Source organism: Mytilus galloprovincialis, chromosome 4, assembly GCF_965363235.1.
Source record: "Mytilus galloprovincialis chromosome 4, xbMytGall1.hap1.1, whole genome shotgun sequence".
In the NCBI taxonomy this organism is placed as follows: domain Eukaryota; kingdom Metazoa; phylum Mollusca; class Bivalvia; order Mytilida; family Mytilidae; genus Mytilus; species Mytilus galloprovincialis.
The window spans coordinates 47,964,415-47,976,630 of record NC_134841.1 but is presented as its reverse complement, the minus strand read 5'-3'; the positions used below and the strand labels follow the sequence as shown (position 1 = coordinate 47,976,630).

Genomic DNA, 12,216 nt, shown 5'->3' with positions numbered 1-12,216 from the left:
TAAGAAAAATACCCAAAAAACTTCCTGTTGTGTTTGTGGATTTTTTTTCGAAATCAGTTTCCGTTGTATATATTTTTTTTAAACAAATAAGTATAGATAGCAAATGCATAGCCCCCTTTTTGATATTTCTTTCTTTTTTCTGTAAATTCTCGCATATTATGCTATATTTACAATTATATATACAAACCTCGTGACATTTAAATGTTTTTGAAGTTGCCTCAATAATGCAAAGTTTGACGGTTTCTAAGGTCGAAGATCCCTTAACAGTTTAGACCAAATTTAGAAGATGGTCATAACCTTCCACCTTCTGAAACATGACAATCTAGATGTTTGAGATGTCCCTGTTTCACTATCTTATTTTTGAGTATAGGTCAACGTTAAAATTGCTCAAGTTATTATCTAAAAAATTAGAGTAGTTTTATTGATTGTAAAAACAAAAATATTGTGACGGCATTAGGGGGATATATCCATTCAGAACGGTGATAACTAATCATAACATTGCTGTGAATTCATTTAAATAAAGTACTATAAATAAATATTTTGAATGTTATAGATGCTTATTATTGGCTGTTTTATGTAAAATTGCAAACAATTACAATGATGTTCGTTTTATTGTCTTAATGCATTGCTGTTCTCTATAGGTCCAGTTGTATGGTATCAACAATTTGAATATGCTGTCGGACATTGGCTACAAAAGGCTACAGAACATGTATTTGGCTGTGTACTTTGTTGTCCTGGAGCCTTTAGTTTATTTCGTGCTTCTGCTGTAATGGACGATAACGTAATGAGAATGTATACAAGTCCTCCTACCGAAGCACGCCATTTCATCCAGTTTGAACAAGGTACACATTTCTCATTAGCTAAGCTCTCTTAAATGTCTCGCTAATAAATATAAAACAAAATCAACGACACATATTTCAATTTCAGCACGATAAGTGGTTCACCAATTAAACATAACTAAAATTTCAATTTGATTCTTAATAATTAGAAGGGGTAAAAGCTTAATATATTTTTTGTTAAAAAAATCAAAAACTTTGAGAAATGTTTTTATCATATACTTAGACTATAACATATAAATTTTACTGTATGATAATAGCATTAAATTGACGTAAATCCATATTTTTCGAATTGGTGCTTAGCGGGCATATATGAAAAGTTTATCACATGCTTCGATTGTTATCACATGCCTTTCCGTAACGTTATCACATGACATTCCGTTAATACTCGGCCAATTCCGGAAAATACACCTCAATGCTACGTTTTCAGTGAAAAACATTACAAAGTAGTGTACAAAACAATTATTTGAATACTGGAAAGTATATTGTTTAAAATAATAAAAAAATAAAAACAAAAGAAAACCAAACAAATTATTTAATAAATGCATTTTTTAAGTTTTTCTGATACATAATTTAGAAAGTTTCTTTAAAAAGTTGACTTTTCCAAACAATGATCATTATGTATATTGTTGAATTATTTTTTTGTCGATTCGTCCATATTAAAATGTTTTTTTCTCTCTCTGTTGAGGCATATCATAGAAAGATTTCATATTGAATGTATCAAATTTTTGGCCCGACGGCGGTGAACTTTTTTACTCTTTAAAATTCGGAATTCACATAAAAGGATCAATATATGAATCTATTATTTTTCTCTACTGTTGAAGCATATGATAAAAAGATCATAACATGTCATTTTTCATATCACATGTATTATCAGCCCTCGGTCCATATAAGCCCTCGAGCCATGCGGCTCTTGGGCTGATATTGAACCTAGGGCTGATAATACATGCGATATGAAAAATGCCATGTAATAATCTGATAGTATTACAATTATTTCAAATGTAATTGTTGTTTGGGAATGATATGTCTGATTCATTTCCCAAACATTATTGGTTTCATTCATCACTGGTATCAATATTTAAAAAAAAATTATTAGCATTGTTTGCATCAGTTCTAACTTACTTATTTCTGCGCCTCACACAAAAACGTTGATGGGGTCCCCTGCTGTGAAATTAGTTTTCTGGTGGTTTTTTTTTTTTATTTCCAACATTCTTAACAAGATCAAGCGATCTATCTCTCATTTGCTCACATTAATTTTACAGGTGAAGATAGATGGTTATGTACATTGATGCTACAACAGGGTTGGAAAATAGATTACGCTGCTAGTGCTGACGCCTTCACATTTGCACCACAAACGTTTCAAGAGTTTTTCGTGCAGAGGCGACGATGGGCACCGTCAACTCTTGCAAATATTATTGACTTGCTTTCATCTTGGAGAGTAACAACGAAAGTGAATGATAATATCAGCACGTTGTTCGTCTTATACCAATTCGTAATTCTTTCTTCAAGTTTACTTGGTATCGGAACGGTTACGTTAATGATTACCGGATCTTTCAATGCTGTACTCAAAATAAATATGTTCCATTCCTACATCGTTGCTATAACACCAGTTGTTTTGTATGCCATCATATGCATGAAATGTAGCAATGACAAACAAATTGGAGCAGCAGCGCTTCTTTCAACAGTGTACACCTTAGTAATGGTTATCGTCACGGTAGGGTTGTTCGTAAATCTAGCAACAGAAAAGTCGCACAGTCCAAATGTAATATTTTTCATAGAAATACTATCTATTTTTATAATCGCTGGTTTTGCACATCCAAAAGAGTTAATGTGTCTTGTTCATGGTTTGCTGTATTATCTTATGGTTCCATCCACTTTTATCTTCCTAACCGTGTATTATATGTGCAATATTCATGTTGTCACGTGGGGTACACGTGAAAAGAAAACGGAAGAAGACATTATAGAGACAACGGAATCTGAAAATGCTACTAAGTCAGCGAAATCTCCCATACTAATAAGATGTTTGCAGAAACTAGGCGTTCATGCTTTAGTGAAAGAATCAACAAGGCTTATTAAGCAATTAGTGGGAGCAAGAGTTGAGCAGGAAACCGATGGTAATGAAATAGAATCAGGTACGCCACCACCTGTTGGAGTAATACCTGTACACCGTGCTACAATAAGACGTCCAAAGGTAAGACAAGAGCCGGATGCTTGGCAGTCGATGGAATACTTGGGACTAAAAGAAAAAGTTAATATTGAAAACAATGAAACTGAATTTTGGCGTGATATTCTTGACAAGTATCTTAAACCAATTGTAGAAAACAAACAAAAAAAAGAGGAAATTCAAAAAGAACTTAAAACTCTCAGAAACAATGTCGCTTTTGGATTCTTATTGATGAATTTTCTGTTTGCAACTGCAGTATTCCAACTTCAGAACAACGAGGATCAGTTGAAGAGCTTTTACATATTAAACGAGTACGAACCTTTGTCGGTCACCTTCTTAGTAGTGTTTGCATTAGTTATATTATTGCAGTTTATTGGAATGCTTATCCACAGGTGGGGCACATTTTTGCATCTTATATCAAGTGTAAAACTTTGGACTTTTTCAAAAGAAACAGAAGAAGGGTGGGCTAAACAAGCCCTTAAAGAAACAGAAAAATTGCAGTCTGCTGATCAAGAAGTTGACTACCAGGAAACCATTAGTCTATCGACTATATCATACGATTCAAGGGTAAATGGCCACGAGCGACAAAGAGCACCGGAAGAGGATTTGCCTGATTATTCAAGTGATGAGGAACCGGATCAGGATTATCCAAGTTATGACGAGCAGACAAGTAACGAATATGAAAGAAACTTTCGTCGAAGATTTGAGACAATAAGAAAACATTTAGGTCCGTCTAGAAGATTCAGTACCAGAACTGTACAAACACATAACACAATTATAAACAGAGCTAATCTTTACCAAAGAACATTTGGTCGGCGTGCCGGCGCTAGAGTAAATCATGCGTTTAACGTTTGATAAGGAATGTTAAATACATGTTTTGCTTGATTTAATCTTAAGAATAATTACAAAAAAATAAGAATTTACACATGTACATGTATTTTAAAATATTCATGTGATTTCTTTAAAACATCAATGGGGTTTTAGGAGAGGAGGGTTTTCGCAAAAATAGGAAAAGTTATCAGAAAATTAAAAATAAGAGGATTTTATTTTCTTTTGTCAACTTTGAAAAAGTTGTCAGATTTTTTTCCCGTGATAGTCTAAGACTCAAATATATATTTCTATAAAGAAAACTACCAGATCATCAAGTTTTTAAATCTTATAATAGCACACGGAACTAAAATTAGATTAAGAAAATTATAAAATTATTTTTATTTGCTATTTGATATGATTTTAAAAGAATTGTACATGTAACATTTCACAATATCTTAAGGGATGAAGTAAATAACTTACTTGTTATACTATATTGTAAAAATATAGTATTGGATAAGCATTGAGTACTTTTAGTTTACAATTTGGTTTTATTTTACAATCTAACACACAAATATTTTTTTTAGTATCAACAATTTTCATGATATTCAATTCAAGTTAAATTATTTAAAATAACGTGCAATAAATACAGTACATTCCGTTCTAAACACAAGCATTTATATGGAAACATAACTATAATTTATTATACTATTGTATACCACTCATCCGACTCTTCTTTATTCTTGTTTTGGTTAAATAAAATGGATTTATATTGTTGAAATGTGTTGATTAATAAAATAGTTAATAGAGTACAGTCACTTGACTAGAAATTGTCATACCGTGTTTATTCAGATTTCTCTATCTGGTTTAAAAAAGTTGGCAATGCACTCGTGCTTTTCGTATACAGTATATTCATAATATATCTATAGAGCAAATTCAGTTTTAATGTGCCAACGATAAAGTGCTTTAACATAGTGTTTGTTAATATGGTACACATAAAAGTTACAAAAGTTACACACATATACATCAGCAACAAGATAATATATTAACATAGGTAAAAATACCGTACATCAATTCATTCAAATTATCTGGATACCCGTCGTTTGTTTGTTTAAATAATATCTGATAATTTTGGAAAATATAGGAACAGCGACTTCAAGAAATTAAGCTTTGAAGTAATGTCCACTTATTTCATCTATGAACTCAACCGATTCCCTTTGCAACATATATTACACTTGTTCCATTTATATTGTATAATTTTCCGTCAAGGAGAATCTAGGGCATACATTCGATAAGACAGTAACCTAACGATAAAAACCTGTGTACTTTTTCAATGGCTATCTCTGAAACCACTGATTTTGGCGATGACCTCATAGAACATGTTTAATCTCGCCGGTGTTTTGCGTCTGTACCTTATAAGAAGCATATTGCAGTTGGGGTTAGTGTTGCTTATTCTCTAGTTTCCTATGTTGTGTCATGTGTTCTATTTGAATTTGACTGTCCCTCTGGTATCTTTCGTACCTCTTTTGTTAGTCTTGTATGTTTTTATTCTAGTTAATTTATATATGTTTGAGTTTAGTGTGACGTCCATTTTTACTGAGCAAGTACACATTTTGGTTTAGGGCAATGTAAGGCCCGCCTCCGAGTGCGGGAATTTTTCGCTGTGTTTAAGACCAATTGGTTGTCTTCGGCTGTGTTTTGTTCTTTGGTCGGGTTATTGTCTGTTTGACACATTCCTCATTTGAATTCTCAGTTGTATTGTCCACTCACAAAACTTTCGGCCTCTCATGGTCGTAGTAATGTATCCAATGAACTGAATGTATAAATTGTGGCTTAGGCCCCCACAAGATTCAGGGCATAAAACTGGTAGGGTCCCCTCCCCCCTGCGTAGGAAAACGGTTTTCGACATTCAAAATTTCGTATACAAGGCTCAGAAAAAAATCTGCGTACACAAAACATAAAATTTACTGGTATTTTTTTCATGATAGTGTATACATGAGAAGACTACACTTTGCGTAAGTCAGCATTTATTCACCATTTGATTCTTAAACCATTCCCTCCCTGGCCACACAAACACATACTTACAGTCGAGGACATACGCAAGTTCGGTTCTTTATATGCTGCAAAATCCCTACCGGCATAGGAATTTGAATAATTACGATCATTTCACGTTTTTATTAAACTCAATCAAACCCCTATGCTTATATTTCACATACAAGGCTCTTAAACATTTTTATTGAGGACAACCGATCTGAATTTTAATTGGAACCTTTTTTACTGTGTCATCAATCCGAAATAGCTGGGGTATGTAAAATGAAAGAATTTGGTATAAATGACAATGAGACAACTCTCCAATTGCGAAAATATGTCGTACATGTAGAAGTAAGCAAAAAAACAATTCAAAAGACAAAACTAACTGTCGTCTTACTAATGTACAAAACAATAAACGACCAATGAATTTGATACACAGAAACAAACAACCACTGAATCATAGGCTCTTGACTTTGGAGAGGAACATATAAACAGATAAAGGTATGCAGTGGTGTTAAACTTGCTTGCAAGCGACCAACTCTACCAAACATGAGATATATGTGTAACAGCACAACATACGAACAAACTGTAGAACTCTATACATCAAATCGATACCAAGCACAAAAACATTAAAAGTAGAACTTAAGTACAGATCTGAGAGTGCACGCAGTTACTGAAAGCGAGTTGATTGATTGATTGTTGTTCGCTTAATGTCCAGTGACATATATTTCATGCATGTTTAGAAAAAAAATATACAATTAATTCAAAAGAAAAGTACTGAAGTAGTGGTCGTCCGGGATGAATTCCGAACGTCTGAAAATTTTGACTGCCATAGGGAAAATGAAGGTATATTGGATAGGAACATAATCTTTGCGTTGCAGCGGTCCACATAAAGACGTATTAAAGAGTAGTTGCAATGGTGAAGGTAAAGATTTAACGGCTCATTCTAAATCAATTATGGGTATCGAACCTACCTCCATGAATAACAACATAATTTGTCTTCTTAGAGCTTTTATAACTTTCTGTGCGGTATGGATTCTGCTAATTGTTGATGGAATTCATAACACATTTTTCTTATATTGATTATATTATTCAATTTTCTGAAATGCCGAAAATATCAGTATATGTGGTTAACTTGTTTTCAACTAAGAAAATAAATCATTTGGTTAAATGTTTTGCTGTTTAAAGGTTTTACCTACCTTCTATCGTGTTTGCCAAAAATTAGACAACAAGATGATCATAGACAAAAGACGTCATTTAAGGTGAATAACTCCTGTATGAATTCGACAGACAATTTCGACTATGTTGAAATTATTTCTAGTTCTTAAATTACTTATCATTTCTCTGCCTCTTTCTAAGATAAAAAAAAACAACATTTTTTATAAATTTAAGAACGTTATTGAAGGTCAATAACTTCAACTTAAAATAGAGTCGACTAATGATTTTGCAAATTTGGATTTATTGGTAGATTCAGTTTTTCTTATGATTTTTGACACAAATGAGGGAAAAATGTCACCAAGAGGCAATAACTCCTAGTATGATCTTATGTATTATTTCGCCTTATTGACTTATTTGTTGATCTTCTGAATTTTTAAGCTTCTTCTGTATATATTTTTTTTTTCATGAAAATGTGCACAAATTGTCATTTCTAAAAATGAAATTGGTCTTATTAAATGTGGTCGCACATTTTTGTTCAAAAAGACAACATGTAATTGTTGTTGTTTTTTTTTTGAAATAACAGACATTAATTGCCTTTTTACTTTCTTCTTAGCCTAAGTTGCAATGTTGGTCGATCGGTATGATCATCGAGCAGATTTCTAAAAACAGATTTCACGAGTATCATTGTGGTCAAGTATGATTTAATTTAACTATTTTTTTTCAGAAGAGACTTGTTTTGTCAAATTAAAGGAACGACGGAGGAGGACGATGACGAGAGAGAAAGAACGGACGTCAAGTAAATTCAAAAGCTCAAACTGATCCTACTTGGCCAAGTTAAATATAATGTTATCACTTTACAATATAAACAAAAGATGTGGTATGATTATCAATGAGACAACTCTCCAAAAGAGACCAAAGCCACAGAAATAAACAACCATAGGTCACCGTACGGCCGTCAACAATGAGCAAAAACAATTACCAGATAGTCAGCTGTAAAAGGACCCGAAATGACGATGTAAAAGAAGAAAAGTAACGGCCTTATCTATGTACAAAAAATGAACGAAAATATATGTAACACATAAACAAACGACAACCACTGAATTACAGAATCTTGACTTGGGACAGGTCACAGGCATATACATACAGAACCTTATTTGTTCATTTTGCATTTACCCTAGTAAAGTGTTAAGGTTTTGAGTAAAGATATAAAGTTACAAGAAGCGTAGTCCAACTAATCCGTCCCTACATGTGTGCATAGTTCGGGGTGAGCCAAGGCTCCATGTTGAAAACCGTACCTAAACCTATAATGGTTTACTTATAAATTGTGACTTGGATGGAGAGATATCTCATTGGCACTCAAACCAGATCTTCCTATATCTATATAGTATAATATAAATAATATAATGAGACTACAGAAAAGGTACTAACATGACCAACGGAATGTATCCGTCAACACGTGGAATATGCATGAGAGAAAAAGAAAATTAATGATTATGTAATAAGGTTCTTATATTACTCGATTTATTTCACTTGACTGGACGGAGTTTAACTAGTTCGCTCATCACAGACCAGTCCATCTATAGACAAGAGTTTTAGGATAAACTCATAAATGAAGTGTCCAGTTATAGTCATTGATCCAGTTAAAATATGTAAACACTTAGTATATGTGTATTCGTAAAATAAATAATGACAAACAGCCATTGATTTTCTTGTAAAACAAAGTTTAAAAACATGCAAAATTGACACATTTGGGATTTTTTTTTAAATTGAAAGTAAAAACATGACGACATCAGTTAAAAATTTGCATATGTCGTTATGTTATTTAAGAATTGAATGCTTCTTTTTGTAACTTCATTGGGGTGTAAAAGCGTTGACCGAAGTACATTTTGTATGAAGCACGTCCTAAGACCATCCTAAATAATGTCCTAAGACCTATCTTAGGACATGTCCTAGGATACTTTCATTGACACGGCCCCTGTTTGGCAACACTGATGGGTGATTACAAATCAGTAACAATGATATAACGGCAGTCATCCTTATCACACACATCTTAGACTGTCCTTATTCAAATTTTAAATACTCCCTCGCCATGCTCGTCCAAAGTTAAAACGTTTCTTTACTAAATCCTTAGTATAATAAATAATAAATAAAACAAAACTCTAGATATAGGTTTAGTTGCTCGCAGTAACCTTTTCTTTTCTAGTAAGCAATGTTTAATATCATTATAAACCAACATATTATAAGTACAAACACATTTGTCCAATACTATATAAATAACACATAACTGAGAGGGTGATAGAGCAGATTGGTACCCCGAGCAAACATTGTCAACCGCGGTGAAGCCAAGGTTGACAATGCTTTTTCGAGGGGTGCCAATCTGCTCTATCACCCTCTCAGCTATGTGTTATTTAATTTATTATACTGAATGTCCTATCATTATTGTCTTTTACAGATTACTTTCATTTCAAAAGTATTTTCTTTGACATCACGTTCATAACAACATAATGGGTATTAGAAAAAAAAACAACAAAAGTCAAGCAAGATGTTTTATTATTTTCATTTTAAAGGTCAAATAACAAAATCTGAACCAAAACGTAGAACTTAAGCATTGCATTTAATTACTTGACTGCAATGTATTGTATATAATCTGTATAAAAATCTGTAGACAAGTATGTGACACTTTAATAAAATAAATTATTATTATATTTATTTTATTATTTGTAAATTCGATTCATTGTCCTTTAAATTATCGAATTCTGATTGGTCTTGACGAGAGGGTAACATTAAAAAAAATTGTCACTCGCTCAGCCATGTGATAGAGTAAATTAAAACCATCGTATAAGCCAATCAAAATATGGCATTTTAACATGAAGTATAATAAATTTAAATGGACTGAAATAAAACTAAGTATACTCATATACATTCTTATGACACAATAAACTGCAAACTGTCGTAGTTACTGTGAGCACTTTCGATAAATGACACCCACAAAGAGGTAGGGCCAATATGCCGAGGATTTTTTTCACAGAAGGGCCAATTTCAAAAAGTGCCAACAGAGTAAAATTTCCTATAAAAACCAAAAATAAAAATGCTTTTTGATCAATATCTCGATTTACATATAGTATGATATGTGTGATCAATAGTTAATTTAACCCTAAAAAGGGATGAAAGTCCAATATCCGGATTTTCGGATGTTTTTCTGTGGAAAAAACAGGGAATCCCCCAAGAAGGACATTTCAAACCAAAGAAAAGTTATGCTTTTTATGACTGTTGTTATTCATACTACTTTTTACTTCAAAAATGAAATTGGTTTAGTGTGTCCTTATTACATAAAAAACAACTTTTTAAAGAAAAAATTGTAACATCGATAAATTGTACCAATATAGCTTCTAAATAAGAGTAATAATGATAAGAATCGCCGTAGCTCCACCAGTAGAGCACAGAACTACTAATAAATGACGGTTTTGAAGAAAGGGTTCGAACCTCGCTCAGAACTTTTGCATTTTTTTGTGTTGTTATATTAAATTTTAAAGTTTCTATCATATGTTTTCGGTTGTTTGCTTGATTCATAGAGTCATTTTGGTTCATTTTGACTATTCAGTTAGTGTACTAGTAAATAATTTTACGTGTATCAAAGAAAAAACAATGTATCGCTTATTATGTGCAATCCTATGACTGTCCATACTCTTGAATTACTTTCCATTCATGTGTTTACGTTATTACATATATCCAATTCTCTAGAAATTAAGCCTACATGTTGCGGGTGTAATATACACATAACTTAAACTAAGGCCATTGTATACAATTTTCATAACAACAAAACACATTTCGTCGAAACCTTTTTTGAACATGGTATTATATGTAACAAATGCAGTTAACAACAATTTTGTCGCCAAATCACAAACTGTAAAGATACTAGTACTGAAATTTTTACCACCGTCTATACACGGATACATAACTCATCAGAAAAATAAAACAACATAACAGAACAAATCAATTACACTACAAATCGTGATTGTAGGTAAAACATCAAGAAGCTGTTGCATCTGTATCACAACGAACGGCCGATTTATTAAAATTACAGAAAAGGCAATACAACATGAAGTAGTAACACAGGGTGATCTATGACCAACTGATGTAAGATGTTCTCCGGTTAAAATATATACATGTACATGTATTTTCTTGTCTAATCTTATAGACGATAAAGCCTTAAAAGACCAGGACAAATACTGTGTAACAGATATACATATTCAAAATGAGAAAATCACGATTTGAATTAGTTCGATATTACTTGGCTCCTTGAGAAGTTACATGGTATGGCACCTTGCATAAAGGATGTTAATAATAAAATAAAATCAATATTATAAAATCAATAGTCATGGCCTTGTTTTTGTAGGAATACCTGTTCAAGGTATGAAAATAAATGATGTGGCGTATTTTTATGTACTATAAATAGCATCTATCGGGCTATTTAAAACATGATTTACCTATCTTATCGAATGAAACAAATTGCCGACAAATTGTCCCTACCTCAAATTTTCTTTATATAATGTAACGGGACCTCACCTTTAAAACCACCAAAGTATTTCACGTGCATATTTTACCCATCTATATTTATTCATAACCAAAACAAGAACTCGTTATACAACTACTCTCACTAACTAGTCTTGAACTTATAAATAGTATAACTATACCACAAGGGAAAACCCAAGTCTCAACGAAAAGAAATTTAAGAAACGTAAGCTCCGCCCGAACAGTTGAAATAACATTAGTAATAATGACCTGACAAATTATGTTTCATATGTTTATTACACAATTCTTTAAATAAAGCATAGTAAGTGTAACTTGTAAAATATGTTATATATAAACAAACCACATCTATTGTTAAGTTTAAAAAATGAAATACAGTTTACAAATAAATACACTAACAAATAATAACATTTTGTTATATTGGTATGCTTTGTTCGTCTTGAATAAGATCAGCAAACGATCTTTTAAACTATACTTATTCACCTCACGGTTATTTCTTTCTCAAAGAGTGAAAGAGGCAATGTTAAATATATTTCATAATACGAGTCAAAGGATTATATAAGTGTGAACTGTTCCAACCACTTAGGAGATAACTGTATTGTATTTTAAGCTCCGACGGCATCAATTGGGGATTTGATGGTCGCAAATTAAGTTTACTGGCGACGCGTTCATGTACTTCAAATTACACCC

The 12,216-nt window shown here is 32.3% G+C and overlaps 1 protein-coding gene across 1 annotated transcript in view; it reads left to right on the top strand.

The window, feature by feature from the left end:
• The window catches only part of LOC143072300 (uncharacterized), a 30,487-nt gene extending 25,870 nt beyond the window's left edge, over positions 1-4,617 (top strand). Inside the window, exons 29-30 of the mRNA XM_076247170.1 lie at positions 642-842; positions 2,099-4,617. Of these exons, the coding sequence (XP_076103285.1) occupies positions 642-842; positions 2,099-3,855 (1,958 nt within the window). The 3' untranslated portion in view covers positions 3,856-4,617. The remainder of the gene's footprint in view (positions 1-641; positions 843-2,098) is intronic.
• Positions 4,618-12,216: the final 7,599 nt, after the last annotated feature.